The sequence below is a fragment of the Clarias gariepinus genome, chromosome 28, assembly GCF_024256425.1.
Source record: "Clarias gariepinus isolate MV-2021 ecotype Netherlands chromosome 28, CGAR_prim_01v2, whole genome shotgun sequence".
Lineage (NCBI taxonomy): Eukaryota > Metazoa > Chordata > Actinopteri > Siluriformes > Clariidae > Clarias > Clarias gariepinus.
In genome coordinates this window covers 3995515-4022870 of record NC_071127.1, presented here as the reverse complement: position 1 = coordinate 4022870, position 27356 = coordinate 3995515, and the positions used below count along the sequence as shown (strand labels likewise).

Sequence of the window (27356 nt, the reverse complement as noted above, 5' to 3'; positions counted from 1 at the left end):
CCGTAGTCACGTGTCCCGGAGCGATCTGCGCAACTGTATCGCAGATTCTGTAGTAAAGTTTGTTTTATTTTTGTTGGTAAGCCAAAAAAACATTTCAGACAAGAACGGTGAGTTATAAAAGTGTTTCCTTATAAAAACGACCCAACAATTTAACAATGGGTATAAAACTCGGTTTATATGTTATTGAGCTGGTGTAAAAACATAAGTCATGATAGCGGAACTGAACTAAACTTCTTGTAAATCTGCTGTTTATCAAACTATGAGGGAATTTAACTTGGTGTATAACACGTATTGTGACCGGGCTTTCTTTGTTTGTACTTTAAGAACACACTATACTGACTTGCTTTCACTTTCAGAGAAAGACATTTTATATAACATTTACCACGAGGCCTTAGTTAACAGCGCCCTCTGTAGCCAGAGAGAGGTCATGGCATGTGGAGTTATCGTTTAGAGAGCTCTTAATGAGCTTCACGCTGCTTCTGTTCCTTTAACCCCATTATTTAATAGCCACTATTACATTTTTCTGTTTCATATTTTAAGGCACCTTCACATCCAGTACCACCCAAGATAGCTCGTACAGTTTACAGTTTGCACACATTTATAGCTATTATATTGTATCCTTTTTATTCTCATATGCCTTAACTTTATATAATCTTCAAGAGCATGTTGTTTCAGATTCATATGATCACTTGTTTCTATTGTTGTTTTAGTTTTTTTTTTTTTTTCTGTGATGATAATAATAATAACAATAATGTGCACATTTGCGAGTTCTACATTTTTGCCATGTCATTTCCATGTTCCGGCAGCAGTAAAATTTACACATTTTAAAAGTAATGATAACTTTGGTTTTACCTATCAGAAAACCCAAATTTACAGTGTCTGAATCTTCTCCCATCAACACACACCTTTAGGACTTCCGTATAATTAATTTTATTATTTCTTTTAATTGGTCCTTGACCAATGCTGTGTTGCTGGCAAGGATTTGCGCTCCTTGAGTTTTAAGGGTTAATCTTCCTGTGTTTTTAAAGAAGAGCCCATTCATGGTGCGAAACTGTATCCATGAGGTGTCCAAACTGGTTAGGAGTAGAGAAGAAACGTTCATAAGACGTGTGGAGGAGAGAAGTTTTAGTAACACTGAGTGACACGGAGCTCATAAAAGATACATTTGGACAAAAATTTAATCCTTTTTAAAAAAACAAAACAAAAAAAAACATCGCATGCAGTATGTACCAGGTCCATTAATTAACATTCCGCATTGCTGTCTCTGCAAGTGACCGAAGTTTTATCAGTAACCATGAAGATGCAGCTTTGAAACAGTGACACAGCGACAGTGTCGGGAATAATAAATCAAACTCTCCTACTCTCTCTCAAAGCTCTTACAGCACAGCAGATCATGCACAGATGCATACATTTCCAACCACGCAACATAAAATCGGTGAAAGCAAGCTGGATTTATGGACTTTTGCGCATCATCCATGGCACACACATTAAAATAATCATATTTATATATACATTTTATTTATTCATAATATATTATTTAAGTGTACACAACTTTTTTTTCTCTCTGTTATGAGCAGCACTTCATTAACATGGTATACCCCATTTTTCACACTCCTCAGAGGTATGTGCGGCAAACTGACATGTGGTATTAACAAATTGCCATCCATTTATTCTTTATCTTTAGAGATAAGAGTAGGGCAGAATTTTACTTTATTTCTTTACATTTACTATCTCCTCTGCAAGCAAAACACTCATTCTTTTTCCAGTTTCACTTTCTTTTCAAAATAATTTTGATCGAAGTATGACACTCCTCCACAGCTCTATTATAGAGGCTTTAAACAGCTGTGATTGTAGCCAACTGATTAGGATAATGTCATGCACTGAGTCATTAATCTATAACTTTTATCTATGAACATAAAACTTTCACACAACTGCTGTGCAGGTATTTGCAAAAGTTTCAGGCATCCTATTTCTTTTTCATCATTGGCATCACAGCTGTGATGATAACTAGGACATGAGCAGCACCCCGATTGTATTGCTTTTATACAACAATTCTACAAGCACCATTCATTATCATCAGTTTATGATTTTTTTTGTTTTCTTTAACAAGTTATTTTTCCTCGCTAACGCATCCTAACACAATTTCCCTTTGGGATTAATAAAGTACTCCATCCATCCATCCATCCTCCCTCTGCAACTGGCGGAACTAACTGACGGCGACTGGCAGAGGGCAGAACTTCAGTGTATTTAAGAGGGGTGAAAGTAGTTTTAAATTCTTAGCGGTACTATGTAGCCAAAAGGTGAGAAGAATAAAGTATGGAGGTGGTCAACAGTCCTGTTAATCTAACAAGTTTCTTTTTATATTTCCACTTATTCCGCTTTAGAATATCAGCTTTGGTAACTTCCCAGTTCCAGAGTTAAATTAATAGCTAAAACGGAAAGCTAGTGCACTAGGAGATACAATTCCTTGTTCCCCACACCAAGTATTTCCCTTGATTAGAAGTTACAAAGGGATTGGGATTCAGCCTATTTAGTGTTCTAGCTCAGTTTAGACATAAATAAAAATACGCAGGCAATTTAGAACAATTTAGCCTGCGACCGACAGTTAATGTAATTAAGGATTGTAGAACACGTAATGCATAGTGATGTATATAGCTAAACATCCCAGGGGTGTTACCATGCATTATTAACATTCCTGAAATGCCTCATGTTCAATCAGTTTGCTTGGTTGGAACTCACTTGTCGTATAATGAGTTTACTTTTGTAAAGTTCTATAAATTAAATACAGCAATATTTCAGGAATAGTTTGGCCATGATAAAATACTATTCTGTAGTTTAATTATATTCATTATTTAATATATTATAATTGATTGTATAATGGGTGTATTTCTTGTCAGATTAGTGAACAACGGGATCATGGCGCTGAAGATGTGACAGCATCAATATGGCCTCTTCAAATCAGCCTGCAAGACAGTATGTCAGTGATGCTCGTTTAAACCTGGTTGGACAGCTACAAAATGTGTCTCTTATTGTTGAAAAACTTCACCAGCAGGGTGTTTTCAATCACAATGAAGTTAGTGAAATTGATGCCGTACCAGAAAAATACAACAAAACCAGGAAGATACTGGACTGGATCTTAAACAAGGGTGAGGAGGCCTGCTATCAGTTTCTCAGAATTCTGGACTGTGAGAGGAAATCAGTCTTCCCGAAAGCAGACTCTAACCTGCATACGTGGATCTGCTTGTTCTCCTTTAGAGACGAGGCTACATCTGATTATATTCAGGGTGAGAATGCCTGATGTATTCACATAAATAACTAAGTAGAAATTTGATCTGCATAAGAAGTATCTTAATTGTATCTTCAATTTCATTAAAGGTCAATAAACTATATATAGTAACAGGAAAAAAGTATGTGAATCTTTTGGAATTTCATGGTTTTCTGCATTAATTTGTTATAACATTTGACCTGATCTTCATCAGTCAAGAATATTGACAAATATAATGATATAATGTGCCTAAAATAATAACACAAAAGAATCTTAATCTTTCATGTCTATTTTGATCACACTCATTCAACATTCGAAATGGTAGTGGAAAAAGTGAGTGAACACTTGTAATTAATAACTTGTTGTTTCCACCCCCTTGACTTTATACAGGTGCTTTTAGTAGCTATGGATCAGACCTGCACATTGTTCAAGAGGAATTTTATCCCATTCTTCCTGGCAGAACTGCTTTCGCTGTGTCATATTCTTTGGATGTCATGATATTTCCTCCACCATACTTTACAATTGGGATGATGTTTTTATGATAATATGCAGTGCCCATTTTACGTCAGATGTAGTGCTGCGTGTTTTTGGCAAATAGTTCAATATTAGTTTCATCAGTGCACAAAACATTTTGCCAACACCACTGTGAACTGTCACTGTGACCTTTTGCAAACTCCTGGTGTACAGCAATGTTCTTTTAAGTAAGCAGCATCTTCCTTTGTGGTGTCCTGCCATGGACACCCTACTTTTTTAATGTTTTACGTACTGTAGACTCATGAACACAGATGTTCGCCAGTTCCAATGATGCCTTCAAATCTTTGGTTGTTACTTATTAAGTCTTTGTTGTGCTCTTCAGATCATTTTGACTGGGTGCCTTCTTTTTGATGAAGTAGCCTGTAGTCTGGTGAATTTCTTAAGTCTTTGAAATCAGTTGGTAATCCTTTCCAGCTTTATGTACATCAATATTTTTTTATCATAGATCCTCTGAAACCGCTTTTTGGGAGAGGCATGGCTCACAAGCATATTCTTGTTCGGAATCAAGGAACACCTGACTCCAGAACTCAAGGATTCACATACTTCTTTAACTAGCACTATGAAGTTTTTATGGTTGTTTTGAAATTAAGGATCAAATTCGTCTGTGTTATTATTTTAGGCACATTATATTTGTCAATACTCTTGACTTTGATGAAGATCATATCACATTTTTTGACAAATTAATGCAGAATACAATGGAATTCCAAAAGGTTTACATGTTTTTTTTTCACTTTATTCAGTGTTTTTCTAACCAATAATGTTTTATCTTCATCTGTTATTTTAGGGCCAAGATTGTGTCATCAGTTTCAAAACTTTTTGAAGACAAGTACAAAACACATTCTTAGTCAACAGTGGAAGCAGAGGCAGTCGTTGTGTAAAGTCCAGGAAAACTTCCCCTTTATTCCTCTGGTGTTGGACACAGACACACAAAAAAATAAGCCATGTAATAAAATCCTACTCAAGAGCAAGAAAGCTAAAAAGCCTCGTTCAAAAAAGATGAAAGCCTACATACCAAGGGACACACACCAGAAATCACATGAGGATCTGTTTAATAGCCGGGAGCAAAACATCCTAATAGTAGGAAAACCTGGAATTGGGAAAACAACAGTTGTTCAACAAATGTTACATCATTGGGCAGAGAGACATGACCGAAAACTTGACTTCATGTTTTACTTTGATGAAAACACACTGTCAAATACCTCAAATGTAGTGAGCTTTAAAAATCTTCTGCTTGACCCATTTTTAATGTCAAATCCACAGCTTAAAGATAATGCTGATGAAATTGTGCAATATCTTCAAGAATATTCTGACAGAGTCACCATAGTTTTTGATGGAATCAGAGATTTTCAGGACAACACAATCTTGCTGGGGGTAATGCAACATGAACTTCTGCCTGAAGCAAAGATTGTGGTAACATGCAGACCGGAAGTCGAGTATGAGTTCTCTGACTGGGCAACATGTACAGTCTATGTTCAAGGTTTCAGTGAGGAATCTATTTATGATTTCTTTAGGGCAATGTCTAATAATGATCCAGAGCTGGTAGACAGTGTGATAAACAATCCTGCACTCTTCAGTATCTGTCATGTCCCTATGTATGCTTTTTTGGTGGCAGCCTGCATTTCATATTACACTTCTGATGAAGCTCAGAAACCGTGCACAGCTACTGAGCTGTATGTGCGGATTTTTTGTCACTGTCTACAAAGACATGGAAATGTGTCATTGCTGCAATTAGAGGGACACATTAAGAACTTCAGGGACGTGATCTTATCTTTAGCAGAGTGCGCTTTCAATGCAACCAAGTTAAAGACTTTCAATCTGAAGTTTGATTTTGAAGCAAGAGGCATTGCTGCCATTTTCCTAAAGACTGGGTTAGTTGTGTCACCAACACATCCCAGACATTTTTGTGCATTTCATCACAACACAATGCAGGAATTTTTTTCTGCTCTCTGGCTGCTAGAAAAAACTGAATTACTTGATGAGGTACTCCAGCTGTGCCAAAATGAAGAGAATAGGCACATGAAACATGTAATTCCTTTCCTCTGTGGACTCCAATCACAAACCAACACTGATCATTTAAAGTGTCTCCATCCACCGAACAAGATCAAGGAAAATGCTAATGATTTTTTTAAGAAAGTCTTTAACATTTTCCTTGTTGGTCAACCAGATGATGAAAATGTGGACATTGCCTTCATATGTCAGTGTCTGTATGAATATCAGTCAGCTGGAACATGCTTCTTATTTCTGGAGGAAATAAACTATCATCTAGATCTGAGTGAGGAACATCTTGACCCTTACACATGCTCTGCAGTGTCCTATGTAATCAGCCAATCAGGCAACAAACAGGTTCATCTTTGTTTGGAAAACACTGCTGTATCTCTCACAGGGCTGAAGATAATTCTTAAACATTCAAAATATCTAAGGTAAAAATACTTAAAAGATATACCCTTGGTGTGTGTGTGTGTGTGTGTGTGTGTGTGTGTGTGTGTGTGTAATATACACATATTCAGTCTCTGGTGTCAAGCTTTGGTTACTTTTGAGCTTGCCAGGTTCAAGAACAATTGCCACTCTGGGACCAGTATGCATGTACATTTCTGTATTTTTATATCCTCAGGGTGCAAAGTTGCAAAGTGAAATGTATACATTATTTAAATGCATGTATTTCTTTCTAAAAAGAAATACAAGTGGTTAAAACTTTTGAGAATGACACAAATATTAATTTTAGCAAAGTCTGCTGCTTTAGTGTTTTAGATCTTTTTGTCAGATGTTATTATGGTATACTGAAGTACAGTATAATTAAAAGCATTTCATATTTGTCAATGGCTTTGATTGACAATTACATTAAGTTTATGCAAAGAGTCAATATTTGAATTGTTGACCCTTCTTTTTTAAGACCTTTGCAATTAGCCCTGGCATGCTGTCAGTCAAAACATCTGGGCCCCATCTTGACTAATGGCAGGGGTTGTTTCCTGGCCATGGACCCAAAATTTTTGCCTCATGGGAAAGGCATTGTATCTTTTCTAGGGGTACCATAATTTTTTGCCTCGACTAGTTTAATTATATTGTTTTTTTAAATGCTTCTATTGAACCACAATTCATAAGCAATGTCTGATTTTCAGTTCAGTTTTATTTGTATAGCGCTTTTAGCAATTGTCATTGTCGCAAAGCAGCTTTACACAATCAAAATAATTATTTAAGTTTGTATGAAATGTGAATGTGTATGAATCAAAATGGTCAGTTTGTCCCTGGTGAGCAAGCCGAGGGCGACAGTGACAAGGAAAGACTCCCTGAGATGGTAATGGGAAGAAACCTTGAGAGGAACCAGACTCAACAGGGAACCCATCCTCATTTGGGTGAAACAGAAAGCAGGAAATGATCTGCATTTATACAGTGTGTTAGGTGGCAGGCAGTTCAGCTATAATCGTTGATGTTAATTGATGTTAATATGGAGTCCAGGTAGTTATTGAAGACTCAGGTAGACTTAGTAGGACTTAGTAAGACTTAGACTTAGGTAGGAAGTTCCCATCCTGAACTATCGAACTGTCAAGTCCCCAGAGAAACAGTTGCCAACACCAGTCGAGGCCAAACCCATCTTCTAGGTAGAGAGAATCATCCCCAGACACCAGACGCATCCCAAAGAGACACACGGGACATCCATGTGACGAGATCTCCAACCAGAAGTGGGGCACCAGGATGGGTCAGACTGGTCTGGAGGGCAGAGGGAGTCTGGATCACTGGCAGCTCAAGAACGACATGTGTAGCTCGACAGAGAGAGGGAAAGAGTAAAAAGAGGAAAAGGGGATAGGCGAAAGAGAAAGAGGGGGAGAAAGAGAAGAAGAGGAGAGATGGCAGTTAGGTATGGTCACAGTCACACAATGTATAATGTGAATGTATAATAACTGTAGAGTGCAAGCAGAGACTCCGGCAGGACTAACTATGACAGCATAACTAAAAGGGAGAGCCAGAAGGAAACACAAACATGAGGGCTTCCTGGGATGTAAAGCAAACAATCACCTTACCGTCAACAAACCTGAGTGATCAATGACAGTGAGGAAGACAGCATCTAAACATACCAGTTCACCATAATACTCTACGTCCATGAGTCCCCCAGATCTGCTCCTTTACCTAAGGCAAATCTATTTATAAAAATGCTTGGCTAAATAAATAGGTTTTTAGCCTGGACTTAAACACTGAGACTGTGTCTGAGTCCCGAATAATATTTGGAAGACTATTCCATAATTTTGGGGCTTTGTAAGAAAAAGCTCTGCCCTCAGCTGTATTTTTCATAATACGCGGTATTGACAAGCAGCCTGCATCCTTTGATCGAAGTAGGCGTGGCGGTTCGTAAGACACTAGCAGTTCACTGAGGTACTGCGGCGCCAGACCATTTAATGCTTTATATGTCAAGAGTAGTATTTTAAAATCAATGCGAAATTTCACAGGGAACCAATGCAGTGAATATAAGATAGGTGTGATGTGCTCATATCTTCTGGTTCTAGTGAGGACTCTCGCTGCTGCATTCTGGACTAGCTGAAGCTTGTTTATGCACCTAGCTGAACAACCAGACAGTAAGGCATTACAATAGTCCAACCTAGAGGTGATAAAAGCATGAACTAGTTTTTCTGCATCGTTTAGCGACAATATATTTCTTATCTTGGCAATATTTCTGAGGTGAAAGAATGCTATCCTGGTAATATTATCTACATGAGCTTCAAATGAAAGGCTGGAATTTATAATCACACCAAGGTCTTCTACTGTTGCACTTGATGGAACAGAAAGGCCATCTAAAGTTACGGTGTGATCTAAAATTTTACTCCTAGCTGTATGCGGTCCTATGACTAGAACTTCTGTCTTATCCGGATTAAGCAGAAGGAAGTTAATTAGCATCCAATTTCTTATGTCCTGCACACATTGCTCAACTTTAGTAAGCTGTTTTTTCTCATCAGGTTTTGCTGAGACATATAACTGTGTGTCGTCAGCATAACAATGAAAACTAATACCATGCTTACGGATTATGTTGCCCCGAGGGAGCATGTAAAGGGAAAAAAAGCAGTGTACCTAAAACTGAACCCTGCAGAAGGCTAAACTCCACTAGAGAACATGCAGAATAATCACCATTTAAGTCTAAGGGTTCTGTTATTGCTGGTACTATCAGTTTCAGAAAATGTGTCGGTACAGGATCTAATACACAGGTTGATAAATTTGCAGAAGAGATGAGTGAAATTAGTTCATTCTCTTCAAGGGGAGTAAAGTATTCTAGGTTCTGATCTGACATGGCTAGATTAACATCTGCATCAATTACATTGTTCGGTTTCAAAGCCTCAATTTTATGCCTAATATTTACAATTTTATTATTAAAAAAGTTCATGAAGTCCTCACTATTGCATGATGTTGTTGTGGAGATTTCTGCAGTGGTCTTATTTCTGATTAATTTGGCTACAGCATTTTGTTATTTTCTATAAGAGTGGAGAGATATGTTGATCTAGCTACACTAAGAGCTTTTCTATAGTTCAGGATGCTCTCCTTCCATGCTATTTGAAATACTTACAATTTAGTTTGACGCCATTTACGTTCTAATTTCCGAGCGGTCTGTTTTAATGTGCGCGTGTGATCGTTATACCAGGGAGCAAGTTTCTTATCTCTAATATCTTTTCTAAATATTCAGTCGCCTAATCGAGTTCTGTGGGGTCAGACGGTGATCTAATCGAAGTTGGGAACTCTGGGAGATTACTGATAAAACCCTGTTTGGTAGTTGATGTGAATGTACGTTTCATACGGTAGCGCGGCGCTGTGCGTACATTATTACTGTGACACACATTCGAATTGAGACAAGATAGTGATCTGAGATAACTTCAGATAGTGGAATTGTGAATAAATTTCTTATACTTAATTCGAATAATATTATTAAATCTAAAGTGTGACCGGCTTTATGAGTGGGTCCTACTACACACTGATTTACTCCTACTGAGTCCAGTATAGACATAAATGCAGTTCTCAGAGGGTCTTCTGGATTCTCAAAATGAATATTAAAATCTCCAGCAATTAACACTTTGTCTACGGAAACGACTAGGTTTGAGAGGAAATCTGCAAATTCACTAAGAAATTCAGAGTACGGCCCTGGAGGTCTGTAAATGACAATTAGTGGAATCGACTGAGCTGACTTAATATACTTAAATACACTTATGTTACTATAAAGAATTTCAAATGAATTAAATTTGTGTCCGTGTTTTTGTACAATAGTCAAATTATCATTGTGAATAACTGCGACGCCTCCTCCTCTACCAGTTAACCGAGGCTGGTGTATGTAGCTGTACCCAGGAGGACTAGCTTCATTTAGAGCAGTGTTTCTCAAAGTGTGGGGCGCGCCCCACTAGTGGGGAATACAGACATGACAGGTGGGGCGCAGTGAACTGGAGGGAATTAGTGGCATGTTAATTCCAGAGGAACAAAATATAAGGAAACATTCGGTATTATATATGTAATTTCATTCATTTCAATGTGTATGCTGATGTTTCTGTATTTTTGTTAAAAATTATTATTTTATCAGGCAGTACTAGTCTGGCATTTCTAGTTTCCAGTGAGGCAACAAAGTAGCTTTTTGATCCTTCAGGCGCTGAACAGAAGGGAAGATCAATATCGTTCTACGCTTTTTGTTGCTGTGCGGCATTTTGCGATGATCCCTAAATCATTCGTTGCGCCCTAGAGAATAATGGTGTTTATGCTTTTAAACATGTATAATTTAAGGCGGATGTAGCTTAAAGACAATGTAGAGAGGAAATATATGTGGGTATCTTATTCGCGGGTTTATTTACGCAGCTATTGAATTCGGAGATGCGAATATAAAACTAACTTTACCGCGGACACAAACAGGTGTTATGCACTAAAATGCCCCCCCCCCCCCCCCCCCCCCGCCACGGATTGCCCCCCCCAACACACACGTAATCTCTATCAAATAGGACATACATTCAAAGGTTTATTATTATCAAATATATTATTACTATTATAATTAACCCTAGGCACGTGACAGCCATCGAGACGATTAATACAAATCCCCAAAAATAATTTTATGGCACATTTATTTTGCAGGGGTTTGTCAATGTACAAATAACAAATTATTTATTACAAATTACACTAAATTAATATTGTTTGTGGGTGAAAAATTACAGGAAACGATTTTTATTATAAAATAAGCAATATAAAAATATACATGTTGTATATGAAAAAAATATATAATTTATATATTTTTCCCCCTATACAAATTTTTTTTATATTGCTTATTTTATAATTAAATTCGATTGTTATAATTTGTAATTTGTAAACCACAAACCTATGAATTAATGTTCTAATATATTATTTGAAAAAGTTTATGGGGGGGGGGCATTTTAGAGCATAACACCAGGTCAGTAGCGTACTAGTGAGGATAATAACGTCAATGGATACATTTGTTACATGGACCTCAAAAAAGCAGGTGATTCAGCCGAAAGAAAAACATGATGAAGCCTATATGTTGCACTTGGATTCATGGTGGGGATGGTGGGGGCAGAGGAGAGACTCGTGTGTGTTTTGTGTCTTAAACCGCTGGCAGCGGACAGCAAGAGACCCAACAAATTAGGAAGACACTTAGAGACAACACACCCCAGTCACGTTAATAAGCCACTCAACTTCTTTGAAAGAAAGCTCTAGATAAGTGACGAAGTAAGCCTGTTATAACATCTGCACATGTATTTTATCTGTTTTGAATTTGGTGTTATTTGATCTTATTGGTTTAGAAATTGATAGTTCAATAAACAGTAAACTTGGCCGTTTTCGTTATCATTTTGTAGACAAGTGGGGCTTGAAAATTCGCCCACCCCCTTAAGTGGGGAATGACAGAAAATGTTTGAGAACCACTGATTTAGAGCTACATACTCGTCCTGTTTAATCCAGGTTTCAGTTAAACAGAGTATATCAAACTCCTGATCTGTGATAATTTCATTAACTATAACTGCTTTAGATGCGAGAGATCTAATATTTAACAGTCCTAGCTTCAGATTAGACGTGCCGGCTGCACATTCAGTATGATCTGAGTTTGTGGTCTTTATGTTAATTAAATGATTAAAACAGACATTCTGAATCTTTCTAAATTTTTGCTTAGCTCGGGGAACAGACACATTCTCAATACAGTGAACCCTGGGTGACGACTCTATGCAGCTAGCAGACGGTTGGTTTAACTTGTCTGTCTGCTCCCTGGCCTGGGCTCTGGATTGTCACCGATTAACTAGGCCTCTTCTGAGACTATGAGCTATACTACAAGAAATGAGAGCAGCACCTTCCCGAGTGGGATGGACACCATCCCGCCCTAACAGGCCAGTTTTGCCCTTAAAGGTCTTCCAATTATCTATGAAGCCCACGTTGTTTTCGGAGCACCACCTGGACATCCAGCGGTTCAGCGACCATGACCTGCTGTAAGTTATGTCGCCACGTCTCATTGGGATGGGACCAGAGCATAGTACATCATCGGACATCGCCTTCGCTTGTTTAAACACCTCTGTAAAGTTATTCTTACTAATCTCTGACTGCCGAAGGCGTATATCATTAGCTCCAGCATGTACCACTATCTTAGAGAACCTATGCTGTCCTAGAGCCCTAAGATTACCTGCTATGTCCGGTGCTCTGGCTCCCAGGATACACCTAACCACTGCCGCTGGCGCCCCTAAAGGCCTGGCTAATTTCACGTGCCTCATTATAGAGTCTCCTATAACCAGAGCTCTTTCAGGTTTCTCCGTGGGTGCATCAAATTTCAAATTCAAATTTTATTTGTCACATACACAGTCATACACAGTACGAAATGTAGTGAAATGCTTATACGACTGCCATTGACCCTAAAAGAGAATTAAAGTTTACAAATAAGAAATAAATATGAATAAAAGAAATTTAATAAAAGGAATTGAATTAAACTAGGAAAAATAGAACTAAAAATAAAAATAGAAATATGCTAGGAAAAATAGAACTAAAAATAAAAATAGAAATATGATGTACAAATTGAAATATACTGTACTGAGAAATATACTGTACAAATTTAAATATACTGTGCTGTGTGTGCAAATATGCATAGAACAAAGTGTCTTTGTGCAGAGGTTATTAAAGTGTCTTTGTGCACTGGTCCAGGATGTAAACGTAAACATGTAGTGTAGTTGTGAAGGTAGGTGTGCAAAGTTATTAAAGTGTCTTTGTGCAATGGTCCAGGATGTGACGTACGACATGTAGTGTATATATGAAGGAAGGTGAGCGTGTAATTGTCCATAGTGTCCATGGATGTAAAAAGATTGATAGATTTGATCAATTATGAAAAGATTGTGTTAGTTCTGCATAGTGGTGTGGTTGTGGTTGAGAGACCTTATCGCCTGCGGGAAGAAGCTCCTCCTCAGTCTCTCTGTGTTGGCCTTCAAGGAGCGGAATCGCTTCCCAGACCGCAACAGAGTAAACAGTCCGTTATTGGGGTGGCTGAGGTCCTTCACGATCTTCCTGGCCTTGGTCCAGCACCGCTTGCTGTAGATCGAGTGCAGGTCAGGGAGCTCGATGCGGATGATGCGCTCAGCTGATCTCACCACCCTCTGTAGAGCTCGTCTGTCCTGCATGGTGCTGTTCCCAAACCAGGTCGTGATATTTCCCGTCAGGATGCTCTCTATGGTGCAGGAGTAGAAATTCCTGAGCTGTGTCACTGAAGAGCAAACCTGTTGGACACGTGAAGCGCAGAAGAGGTGTGCTCCGGTGGGCTAGCCTTAGCGTTAGCTTTGGCTGAACGAGTATGCCGCCGAGTCGTCGCCCACTTGCCCCGCTGTGAGGGCTCTAATGCCGGAGTCAGGGGGCTGGTTATCTCCGCCTGTGGCACCCAGACTGTCCGCTACAGGAATAACACTGCTCTCACACGCTCTAACCCTCTCTAAAGTCTGGATGCGCTCCTCTAACACTGATATCTTCTCCGTCAGAGTGCTCACTAATACACACCTATCACAAGTAAAATTACCACTAACGACGGAGGAAGAATGTCTAAACATCCTGCACTCCACACACTGAACGACCTGAATATTATCCATGATATCGTACCCGAGTCGGAGTTTAGTTGTTTTGAGCTGAATTCCGTTTGTTGTTTTTAGACGAAGAAACTCACGCGTCCTCTAAAAAGCGCAGAAAAAGACGAAGCCAAATAGTATGAAGATGCAAAAACTAGTTGCTATTAATATTATTATTGTATAAATGAAAAATCTATGTAATGTGATTTTCATTAATTCATTTTGGTTTATTAGTAATTTTGTCAATTTTAAGTTATTTCAGTTAACATTGTGGGTTTTTCTTTTATTAACGGAAGGGTACCAACACTCCCCAACACGTTCAATTTCAAATAATTAAAAAATCTGTAAATTTTAAATAATTCAAAATGGTATCACCCTACAGTAATTGTATTGTCTTTGTTGACCGGTATGGTATTTGCTCTTAAATAAACTGAAAGCCCAACAGTTTAGACTTGATGTATTAAAAATATAGATATAGAGAAAATTGTCAATTTTATAGTTTTAACCTTTTCTTCTTTAGACTGTTGTGATTTTGGCAGTATGCCTTGGTTCATTCCTCTTCTGTTAAGCTTCTGGAGACTTCCTAATGTCTTCTATAAATGAAACCTCCCCAACATCTTTTACACTTAAGCAGACCCATATCAGCACACTCATGTCTAAATGCTTTACATTCATGCTTCACAAGCTAAATGTGCTGAAACACATCTGAGCCAAAGACATTATTCTTGGTCTCATCTGGCCAAAAGAATGTGCTCCCAATATTTACCCCCTCCATGGAGAACAATTTTATATTTTGTCCACAAAGACAAGATTTTATATTATGTTCTTCATACTGACTGAGTTGTCATAGCTCAGTTCATTAATTACCCCAGTTCCACATCTGAGTGCTTGCCTGTCAGGTTTTCAAAGCTAGAATTTGCAAGTACTGCACTGTCTCTGGTGTTAATGTATATCAGACTAGCCAATGTGTCAATTTGGAAACAATACAATGATTGAAAAGTGATATAATTTGACATGGAGTATATTTTGTTCACACACGCACACGCGCACACACACACACACACACACTTCCTGGTACATAAATATAAATATATATATAATGTATCAGACATAACATCAAAACCCCTAAGAAATAAAGTGTATAAGTGGTGTTCCCTGTTGGCAGTGACCTCTCACAGCAGCATAATATGCCCTGACAATGCAAACAAGAATGGTTTGAACAGCATGCCAAAGATTCCAAGACTTTTAATTCCTAAGGTCTGAATTCCAAAAATCTGTGGGATGTGCTAGACAAACAGATCTGATCCATGGAGCCCTAACCTAAAAACTTTATGAGACTTTAGAGATTTGCTCCTTATATCTTGGTCCCAGGTACAAGTACACAGCTTATGGAGTCCATGCATTGACAAGTCAGAGCTGGGAGCACAGTGGGAACCTACACTGTATGAGTCAGGAAGTTTTAATGTTATGGCTTATTGGTGGGTATCAGTATATGATTGTATATAGCTTTTTTTCTTCACTCCCAGGTTGTTTTCTGTCTTGCAGGTATTTATCAACAACACTATGTCAGGTGTGGACAATCGCCTTGCAGTGTGAGGAGCTGAACTATCTGAGAAATCTCCTACTATTATGCGGAAATGAGATGTACATCTCAATGAGCAGTCAGACAGATGTGCTTAAGCAAGCTGAAAAAATTATAACCCAAAGCACAGAGCAAACAATTCTTCATCTGTACTGTGATAAAGACCCACAACAGCTTACAGAGCTTTTCTTTAACACAGTGTTGTCATGGCTGCCATACATCAGCTCTCTTCAGTAAGTAACTAATGAAAAACGAAATTCCAGTAAATTAAATTAAACAAATACATTATGTATTTAATTAAAAGTCAAATTAATGTTTCATAACAAACATCACAGCATAAATAAGAAGGATTTTTATTGCCATTTTTAAAATCATATTATGTCTTTATTGTGTAGTGTCCACTTAACAAATTCCTGTGTATAAGCAATTACAATAAAAACGATGATGTTTACAACAAGGACATTAATATTAAACTGCTCCTTGTGCTTATACAAAATGAGCACATATTATCTGCTTAGTAATAATTAATCATGTATCTGCTTACTTTGTCAGACATACGGTATATGTAAATTGTCCCTAAATGTAAATATGAATTGTGCCTTTTAAAGCTTGTATAATGGCCCAGCAAAGATTGATTTCTGCACTTCTTCTACTGGTGTGTCAGGAGTGAGTGTGTAGCAATAGTAAATGGTTCACATCACTAACAGGTCATTCAGCTAGTTTTTAAATACTTTTCCTTGATGTTGGAATCCTGTGTTGGAGCCTCGACATGAATCATAACAGTAATTTATACAATAAACATGGAATAATTCAAATAAAGCATGAGTTTATATCAGTTATGAGATGGAGATATGACTTTACCTGAGATTAAACTCTATTATTGATCTGAATAGTCATGGTTAGGTAACAAGCTACTTAAGCCTGAAGATTAGCTGGGTCATGTTAGCAAATTGAAGGCCTCTTGTTTACTTTTTGTTTTTGCCTTTAAACCTTTGTCTTATTAATGGTTAAAAATAAACTTAATAGAAGTACAAATGTCCCTCTATTGATTAAAATGTATTAGCAGTGCCTTTTATACAAACTGCTCTATGCATAAAGCAGTTCCATAAACATTACCCTTTAACCTATTAGACCTTGATCTAACTAGCTTGTTTAGATAAAAACAAAAGAAGAGTCCAGTTGTGCGTGTTTGTGTATGTGTGAGAGTGAGAGAGAAAGAGACAAAGGGAGAGAGATTCTCCATGTTGTGTCCAGTACTGATGTGAGTCTTTCCCTTTTTTCCAGGTTTTACTCTGATCAGGGAGAACGAGAACAGAGATGTAGAACATTTCTACTGGATTTGTGTCTACAAGCAGCTCTACACCAACCACAACACATCCAGGACACAGTGCAGACAGTGATGAGATGGTATTATAAAGGACAGAGTGATTTCCTGCTGGATCTGTACTCCCGTGTGAAGCAGTATGAGAGTGTAACAGACAGGAGTGTCCTTCCAGTATTGCTGCCAGTTTACAGGTCAGCTTCTGCACTTTGGTCCATAAATCTCTCAGAGAGAAAAGTCTCCCTCCTCCTAGAAGTGCTGAAACTCCAAACAGAGGAGAAACCAGTGGAGCTGAGAGACTGTTCAGATGAAGAGAGTGAAGTGAGGAGTTTCCTTCAGTGTCTGCCCTACATCTCACAACTCAGGTAAAGAATAAATTCTTTTTTTGTTTGTTTTTAGCAATTATTTAGATTTTAATATTCACTGGATCTTAATTAAAAAAGCTTTCGCAAAATTCCTGCTTTTCTAATTCAGTACTAGGCAGCCTCATCTCCCTCAATTTTGCACGCACCCTCATGAAAAATATCAAAACATTCAGCCATGTTCAACAGCCTGAAAAACTCTAATATTTTGGATTTTTTTTTTAATAAAAAATAATCAACCCCTCCAAAACTGGCCATAGAAAGGTCCAAAATGCTCGACAGGGAATCAAAAATATTCTACAGTGTAGACACAGGGAAGCAGCAAAACATACCTCTGTTTGTTTCTCACTGAATATTGTTCAACTTTGCACAAATATACACAAAATCTATATCAAAACCACCAGCTGGTCCCCAGACTGCTGTTGCACTAAATAAAAAGATAAAGAAATAGGAAGATTGGGATATATTAATATTTGGACAAAAAATTCAGGAAGCAGACGAAAAACGTACAAGCAAGCAAACAAACAAACAAACAAACAAACAATCCCTAGCATTGGCAGTATGAGCATGTACTGGATTTACATGAGATTCATCCTGTGAAACCAGACATGATATGGTTTGGACATTCTGTAAATATACACTACCAGTCAACAGTTTGGGATCACTTTTTAACTCCATGGTCGTTCCTGATTGTTATTTCTTTTTACACTGTATACACAACAATCACAGTAAACAGTTAAGTACACAATCCAAGGACTCAAGCAAACAATCCAAGAACTGTTCCAGAACAGCTGACCCTCATCTTTTAAAATAGCATCTGCCTTATTGTTGTTTTTACATAATTATCTAATTCCATGTGTTGTTTTATAGTTCTGAAATCCACAGTATTGTATATATGTAGAATGTAGAGAACAAAAAAATCACTAAACAAAAACAAAGACATTTTCAAGTGATCCCAAACTTTTGAGCGGTAGTGAACATTAAGCATTATAAAGGCTTATAATAAATGTTGATATTGTTTTAAAATCATATTTGCAATATTGTGTTGGGGTCATTCAGCATTATCCCAACATCATTATATCAATGTCATTGTAAACAAACAAAAACAGTGTTGTCCTGATATGTGTTGTGTGGCCGATACCACAAGCTACTGTAATTACAACTCTGTGACCGAGGGTTAGGGTTCTGCTGGGTTAATGTTATTACTGTTAAATCACACATGCTTTTATTTAAATAAACTGAAGTGTGAACATTGTGAGCGGGGCACATGCAAACTCCATGCACACTAACGGAGTTATTACTGTTAAATCACACAATAATGAGGTGGGAATGTAACCCTTTATTCTGGATCAGTGCCTCTGTATAAATCAGCCCAGAATAAATATTATGATATTATTATTATTACAAATATACATATACATAGCATTACTAATATAGTAACTGCACATATTAGGTTGTCTAATATCTTTAAATATATATTTAGATTTCTTAATTTCTCAATATCAGGAAGAAATCACATGATAAAGCTAGCCAAATACTATATGGCTTCTTTTAGTGTCCCTAGGTCTAAACACAGCTCCTCAGAAAAAAGAAAGAAAGAAAAAGAAGCTTAAGTGAGTTAGACACTACACAACACTCAAGTCTCTCTGGAAATTTGCCAAATACAAATAATTAATATTTAAGGAAAAATGGAAATAGGAGCTCAGGAGTGTAACACTGTGTGTTTTCTGTGTTGTGTACTGTAATAATAATGGACTTTCACTTTTCTATAGCTGTGAGTTTAAAGAAGGAGAGAAAGATCGAGAAAAGAGACGTAGATCATTTCTACTGGATTTGTGTCTACAAGCAGCTCTACACCAACCACAACACATCCAGCAAGTAATACAGAAAGTGATGTCATATATTAAAGAAGATGATGACGAAGAATATTATTGTAAAAATGAGAGTGGTTTCCTGCTGGATCTGTACTCCCGTGTGAAGCAGTATGAGAGTGAAACAGACAGGAGTGTCCTTCCAGTATTGCTGCCAGTTTACCAGTCAGGTCCTCCAGTCTGGTCCATAAATCTCTCAGAGAGAAAAGTCTCCCTCCTCCTAGAAGTGCTAAAACTCCAAACAGAGAAGAAACCAGTGGTGCTGAGAGACTGTTCAGATGAAGAGAGTGAAGTGAGGAGTTTCCTTCAGTGTCTGCCCTACATCTCACAACTCAGGGTTAAAGGGTAAGTTTACAAAGTCCATGTGTTTATAGACAAAATACTTTACTGGTACACCTGCTCCAAACCTAAGTGTTTAAATACAGAGCAGGATGAACCTACACACACACACACACACACACACACACACACACACACAGAGTAAAGTGACTGAACACCAATCAGGTTAGCGTATTTTCTCTCCTCTCCAAGTTCTGTATAAGGTTAAGTTATTGTTCATCTCTCTTGTTAAGTATTACACTCTTACACAGTTTATTAATTCGAGGTCAAATTCCTTATTTTACCTTTTGCTGAAGATCTTAAGTTGAAGTGTGATGACGTAGTTACGTCTTTACGTTGTAGCAGGTTGAACCTGTTCTTGTTTGTGTTGAATATAAAGCACTGAAGAGGTGAATGAGAACTGAGTAACGTTTGGTTTGTTTCTATATGTGAGAGATGATGAACTGCTCACTCGAGCTCAACATCTCTCTGGCTAACCCTAGCGTAGCAGTGCGTCTCTTAGTCTGGCTGTGTTTGGTTTGCTTGTCCATCACTTCCATGGCTGTATTGTGTGACTTTATTAATGAGGAAAGAGAGTCAAAAACAACTATTTATCATGTTTTATAACAAACGGGCAACGTTGCTTATAAACTGCGGCTAAGATAAGTTCCTTAATGTTGGAATCCTGTGTTGGAGCCTCGACATGAATCATAACAGTAATTTATACAATAAACATGGAATAATGAAAATAAACAATGAGTTTCTATCAGTTATGAGACAGAGGCTGTGTACTGAAGTGATGGAAACATGTAGCACTGAAAGTTCACCTGCTGCTAATTTCTACACACAGCACTAGTGTTTGTGATCAGTTTGCTGCTGAATTCTGTTCCCTGACATGAATATGATTTTACCTGAGATTAAACACTATTATTGATCTGAATCGTCACGATTAGCTAAGTATATTATTTCAGTGATGCTCTTCATATTACACCTTTATTTCAGTGCCTGATATCATCTCATCCATTTACCCTCATTTTACTCTTATATTTTAAATCATCTCTTCTTTATCATCTTCTGTAACCACTTGATCCTAATCGTATTACATTTGATCTAAAAGAGGTGTGGCCAGTACGTGTATAGCTAAGAGAGGGCGTGGCCTACGTGCATAAATAATATAGGGTGTGGGTTTCAGTAGGGAGTCTGTGGCTCTTAATATAGACATATTTAAATAATTATAAAATATTATCATATTTCTCAAAACAGAACAAAAGAGAATTGTGACTTTACCTTTTAACAACTAATAATAAATGCTTTTGTTGCTGTTTTGCTTTTCTGTGCAAAATCACATAGAAAGAAATTAAATGGCTGTTTGATTTATTATTAAAATAATTCATTACCTGCACATATATAATTTATTCATATTTTTTATATTGTTTTTAATACGGTCACTTCTTTAAAGACAAATCAGCTACAGTGTGAAGGAAACTTCATTTATTACTTTATCCATGAATTTCTGCACATAAGATAAACCTTGCTGCATGCTCTGATGTCTTATGGGTGGGACAATAAGTTATTGTGGACACTAAAGAAAAATTATGTCTAATTAATCATATCAAACATATTAATCTATAATGACAGTCCATCATTGATTAGAGAGTATTTTAGAGTTTAAACATGAATCTCAGCCTGACATATTGTGGTTCCATAACTCTGTGAGACAGAGACACTGGACTTAATACTGATATCACACAGCAAAACTGTGCTTAAGCTCATAAACACTTATAATCAGATTGTACTGAAGTATTAAATGCTGATCTGTAGTCGACAAACAGCATTTTAACATAATTTCCCCTTCTAGTGTCCAGTGAGTGAGGGATGTGTGAAGAAGGTGGGAGATGGCATCATCAGTTGACCGGTCGTTCTGACCAGTCGTTCAAAGCACTTCATCTCTACTGAAGTCAGGGCTACAGGGCGATAAGCATTGAGGGAAGCAGGATGGGGTTTCTTAGGGACAGGAACAATGATGGACTCTTTAAGGCATGTGGGGATCACCGACTGACATAAAGAGAGGTTGAATATTTCAGTGAACACAGGTGCTAGCTGGTCTGCGCAGGCTCTGAGGACTCGGCCTGAGATACTGTCTGATTTATTGTAATTTTCCTGAATTTATTTTTATAATCTGAAACTGTAACTGAAATCTCAGGACATACTGCATATTTAATAGTAAACAAATTGAAAAAAAAAAAGGATTGCAAAAATGTATTTCTTACTTTTTTTCTGCCCCAAAGTTGAGCCCCTTGTCCACTTTGACTGATTAATTTATTGATTGATTTATTAAATGGCTAGTTAGTAATTTTTGTTAAATCCTGTCACAGACACTTTTATTCAGTAAAACTCTGAAGTGTGAGCTACATGCAGGTGAGGTTTATAATCTGAAAGACACCCTGAGAAAATCAGTCCACCTGTAACCGTCTGTAAATACACTGAACTTTCAGGCTTCTGTCAGTGACTCTGTGTACAGCTCAGTATGAATATTCTCACAGTATATGATAATAATGCAGTAACTGTACAGAGACGACTGTCTCATATCACTGAGGAAATATCTGTGTCTCCTTCAGTATCAGGAATAAAACACACGATAGAGCAGAAACATTACTACTGGACACATGCTGTAGGGTTTCTGTTAGTGTCACACACACACACACACACACACACACACACACACTCTGAGTTCTAGCAACAGATCCTTAGTATTTTTACTCAGTGAGAAACAAATGAACTACACATATTAAGGAATTAGCTAAAGGAGGAATCTCACTGTGTGTGTGTGTGTGTGTGTGTGTGTGTGTGTGTGTGTGTGTGTTTGGTTAGAGAGTGGGAGAGATGCTCCATTTTTGTGTCTTATATTGATCTGAGTCTTTTATTTTTTTCTGCTTTCACTCTAGTCAGGGAGAGATAGAACGAGAACAGAGATGTAGAACAGTTCTATTGGATTTGTGTCTACAAGCAGCTCTACACCAACCACAACACATCCAGGACACAGTGCAGACAGTGATGGGATGGTATTATAAAGACCAGAGTGGTTTCCTGCTGGATCTGTACTCCCGTGTGAAGCAGTATGAGAGTGAAACAGACAGGAGTGTCCTTCCAGTATTGCTGCCAGTTTACAGGTCAGCTTCTGCACTTTGGTCCATGAATCTCTCAGAGAGAAAAGTCTCCCTCCTCCAGGAAGTGCTGAAACTCCAAACAGAGAAGAAACCAGTGGAGCTGAGAGACTGTTCAGATGAAGAGAGTGAAGTGAGGAGTTTCCTTCAGTGTCTGCCCTACATCTCACAACTCAGGTAAAGAATAAATTACTTTTTTGTGTGTTTTTAGGAATTATTTAGATTTTAATATTTACTCGATCTTAATTGAGAAAGCCTTCACAAAATCCCTGTTTTTGTGATTCAGTACTAGGCAGCCGCATCGCCCTCAATTTTGCACGCACCCTCATGAAAAATATCAAAAATTCAGCCATGTTTAACAGCCTGAAAAACTCTAATATTTGGGAAAAAAAATCTTGTTGATCAAAAATAATCAACCCTCCAGAACTGACCATAAAAAGGTCCGAAATGCTCGACAGGGAATCAAAAATAATCTGCAGTGTAACACAGGGAAGCAGCAAAACGTACCTCTGTTTGTTTCTCACTGAATATTCCTCAACGTTGCACAAATATCCATAAAGTCTATATCAAAACCACCAGCTGGGTCTCCAGACTGCTGTTGCACTAAATAAATTAATTAAAAAAAAAGGAAAATTGGGATATATTAATATTTGGACACAAAATTCAGGAAGCAGACAAAAAACATACAAACAAACAAACAAACAAACAAACAAACCCTAGCATTGTCAGTATAAGCATGTACTGTATTAACATGAGATTCATTCAGTGAAACTATGACATGATGTGGTTTGGACATTCTGTGAATGTATAGTACCAGTCAAAAGTTTGGGATCACTTTCTAACTCCATGGTCGTTTTTGATTGTTATTTATTTTTACACTGTAAACACAACAATTACAGTAAACAGTTAAACAGGTAAGTACACAACAATCCAAGAACTGTTCCAGAACAGCTGACCCTCATCTTTTAAAATAACATCTGGCTTGTTGTTGTTTTACATAATTATCTAATTCCATGTGTTGTTTTATACTTCTGAAATCCACAGTATTGTATATATGTAGAATGTAGAGGGAAAAAAAATCACTAAACAGAAACAAAGAAATTTTCAAGTGATCCCAAACTTTTGAGCGGTAGTGAACATTAAGCATTATAAAGGCTTATAATAAATGTTGATATTGTTTTAAAATCATATTTGCAATATTGTGTTGGGGTCATTCAGCATTATCCCAACATCATTATATCAATGTCATTGTAAACAAACAAAAACAGTGTTGTCCTGATATGTGTTGTGTGCCCGATAACACAAGCTACTGTAATTACAACTCTGTGACCGAGGGTTAGGGTTCTGCTGGGTCAATAGTATTACTATTAAATTCTTTCACAAATGCTTTTATTAAAAAAAAAACTGAAGTGTGAAGTGCCTGCATCAGATTCTAATAATCAGGTTAAACACATTTTTTTTGAATACAGGTAACATTTAAATAACACTTCTGTCAGTGACCGTGTATTAATCATCCATTCATTCATCTTCTGTACCACTCATCCTGCTACAGTGTTTGGACACAAGGCAGGTGACACACTAGACAGGGTACCAATCCATCTCAGGGCACACACACATAGAAAACAGACAGTTTAAGAACGCCAATGAGCCTAGTCTTCATTTCTTTGGACTGTGGGAGGAAACAAAAGAAGAAGAAAAAAATAAAAAGAAGCTTAAGTGAGTTAGACACTATACAACACCCAAGTCTCTCTGGAAATTTGGCAAACGCCAATAATGAATATTTAAGGAAAAACAGAAATAGGAGTTCAGGGGTGTGACACTGTGTGTGTTCTTTGTTGTGTATGGTAATAATAATTAACTTTCACTTTTCTGCAGCTGTGAGTCTAAACAAGAGCGAGAAAAGAGACGTAAAACATTTTTACTGGATTTGTGTCTACAAGCAGCTCTACACCAACCACAACACATCCAGCAAGTAATGCAGAAAGTGATGTCATATATTAAAGAAGATGATGACGAAGAATATTATTGTAAAAATGAGAGTGGTTTCCTGCTGGATCTGTACTCCCGTGTGAAGCAGTATGAGAGTGAAACAGACAGGAGGGTCCTTCCAGTATTGCTGCCAGTTTACCAGTCAGGTCCTCCAGTCTGGTTCATAAATCTCACAAAGAGAAAAGTCTCCCTCCTCCTAGAAGTGCTGAAACTCCAAACAGAGAAGAAACCAGTGGAGCTGATAGACTGGTCAGATGAGGAGAGTGAAGTGAGGAGTTTCCTTCAGTGTCTGCCCTACATCTCACAACTCAGGTTTAAAGGGTAAGTTTACAAAGTCCATGTGTTTATAGACAAAATACTTTACTGGTACACCTGCTCCAAACCTAAGTGTTTAAATACAGAGCAGGATGAACCTACACACACACACACACACACACACACACAGAGTAAAGTGACTGAACAGCAATCAGGTTAGCGTATTTTCTCTCCTCTCCAAGTTCTGTATAAGGTTAAGTTATTGTTCATGTCTCTTGTTAAGTATTACACTCTTACACAGTGTATTAATCCGAGGCCAAATTCTTTATTTTACCTTTTGCTGAAGATATTAGGTTGAAGTGTGATGACGTAGTTACGTCTTTACGTCTTTACGTTGTAGCAGGTTGAACCTGTTCTTGTTTGTGTTGAATATAAAGCACTGAAGAGGTGAATGAGAACTGAGTAACGTTTGGTTTGTTTCTATATGTGAGAGATGATGAACTGCTCACTCGAGCTCAACATCCCTCTGGCTAACTCTAGCGTAGCAGTGCGTCTCTTGGTCTGGCTGTGTTTTGTTTGCTTGTCCATCACTTCCATGGCTGTATTGTGTGACTTTATTAATGAGGAAAGAGAGTGAAAAACAACTATTTATCATGTTTTATAACAAACAGGCAACGTTGCTTATAAACTGCGGCTAAGATAAGTTCCTTAATGTTGGAATCCTGTGTTGGAGCCTCGACATGAATCATAACAGTAATTTATACAATAAACATGGAATAATGAAAATAAACAATGAGTTTCTATCAGTTATGAGACAGAGGCTGTGTACTGAAGTGATGGAAACATGTAGCACTGAAAGTTCACCTGCTGCTAATTTCTACACACAGCACTAGTGTTTGTGATCAGTTTGCTGCTGAATTCTGTTCCCTGACATGAATAAGAATATTAATACTGACTTTTATACAAACTACTCTATGCTAAAAACATCTGACTTGTCTAGCTAATAAATATTAACCTTTAACCTTTTGAACCTTGACCCTTGATCTAACTAGCCCCGTTACAGTCCAGGTCTGATCCATGTCTAAACATCTGGATCATTTCATCAGTTCCCCAAAATACTGTGTTATGTTGCGAATAATTTTCTACATCAGTAGTTTATAGAAATAAAAATAAAACCAGAAGGTAAATCTCACCTGTAACTGTAGTGATAAGAAATTAAACAGCACTGTGTGATTAGTTACTGCACCTGTTGTTACTGTAACATTAACCAGCAGGGGGAGCAATAACACCTGGGGAGTTTACTATTAAAATGAGAAGAGATTAGGACTAAACAGACTACACAAAGCAGGGTGTCTATTACTCGTGTGTGAACTCCAGATGAATTAGAAGTGAGATCATTCACTACACTGTTTACTGAGACATGTGCTCTAGTAAATTAGGACAAGTGATGATCCTCAACATGTCTTTATTTACATCTCACTTACTTTTACAATGTCTGTATTTTATTACAAACAGGTTTCATCCAGACTCTGAAATCATCCAGTTTTTGCTGAATCTGAGCGTCGCAGCAGTCGACTGTCAATCAGATGAAGGAGAGAGTTTTACTGAGCTGCTGACATCAGTGTGTAGATACAACACGTTCCCTTATGGTGAAGAGTTTGATGAATTCCAAGAAGGACAGAGTGATTTCCTGCTGGATCTGTACTCCCGTGTGAAGCAGTATGAGAGTGAAACAGACAGGAGGGTCCTTCCAGTATTGCTGCCAGTTTACCAGTCAGGTCCTCCAGTCTGGTCCATAAATCTCTCAGAGAGAAAAGTCTCCCTCCTCCTAGAAGTGCTGAAACTCCAAACAGAGAAGAAACCAGTGGAGCTGATAGACTGTTCAGATGAAGAGAGTGAAGTGAGGAGTTTCCTTCAGTGTCTGCCCTACATCTCACAACTCAGGGTTAAAGGGTAAGTTTATAAAGTCCATGTGTTTATAGACAAAATACTTTACTGGTACACCTGCTCCAAACCTAAGTGTTTAAATACAGAGCAGGATGAACCCACACACACACACACACACACACACACACACACACACACACACACACACACACACACACACACACACGGAGTAAAGTGACTGAACACCAATCAGGTTAGCGTATTTTCTCTCCTCTCCAAGTTCTGTATAAGGTTAAGTTATTGTACATCTCTCTTGTTAAGTATTACACTCTTACACAGTGTATTAATCCGAGGCCAAATTCCTTATTTTACCTTTTGCTGAAGATATTAGGTTGAAGTGTGATGACGTAGTTACGTCTTTACGTCTTTACGTTGTAGCAGGTTGAACCTGTTCTTGTTTGTGTTGAATATAAAGCACTGAAGAGGTGAATGAGAACTGAGTAACGTTTGGTTTGTTTCTATATGTGAGAGATGATGAACTGCTCACTCGAGCTCAACATCTCTCTGGCTAACCCTAGCGTAGCAGTGCGTCTCTTAGTCTGGCTGTGTTTGGTTTGCTTGTCCATCACTTCCATGGCTGTATTGTGTGACTTTATTAATGAGGAAAGAGAGTCAAAAACAACTATTTATCATGTTTTATAACAAACGGGCAACGTTGCTTATAAACTGCGGCTAAGATAAGTTCCTTAATGTTGGAAT

General features: G+C 37.7%; 1 protein-coding gene across 2 annotated transcripts; it reads left to right on the top strand.

The window, feature by feature from the left end:
• On the top strand, positions 1-26726 carry LOC128516202 (uncharacterized). 2 transcript variants are annotated; one of them, XM_053490518.1, is made up of 7 exons: positions 1-107; positions 2898-3284; positions 4584-6219; positions 15394-15663; positions 16715-17116; positions 18886-19329; positions 26226-26726. In XM_053490518.1, exons 2-7 carry the CDS (start codon positions 2945-2947, stop codon positions 26665-26667), a joined length of 3534 nt encoding a protein of 1177 aa, XP_053346493.1. In that variant the 5' UTR covers positions 1-107; positions 2898-2944; the 3' UTR covers positions 26668-26726. The 2 variants fall into 2 exon arrangements, with proteins under 2 accessions (XP_053346493.1, XP_053346494.1); XM_053490519.1 differs by having other exon boundaries at positions 21-107; positions 2903-3284.
• Positions 26727-27356: the final 630 nt, after the last annotated feature.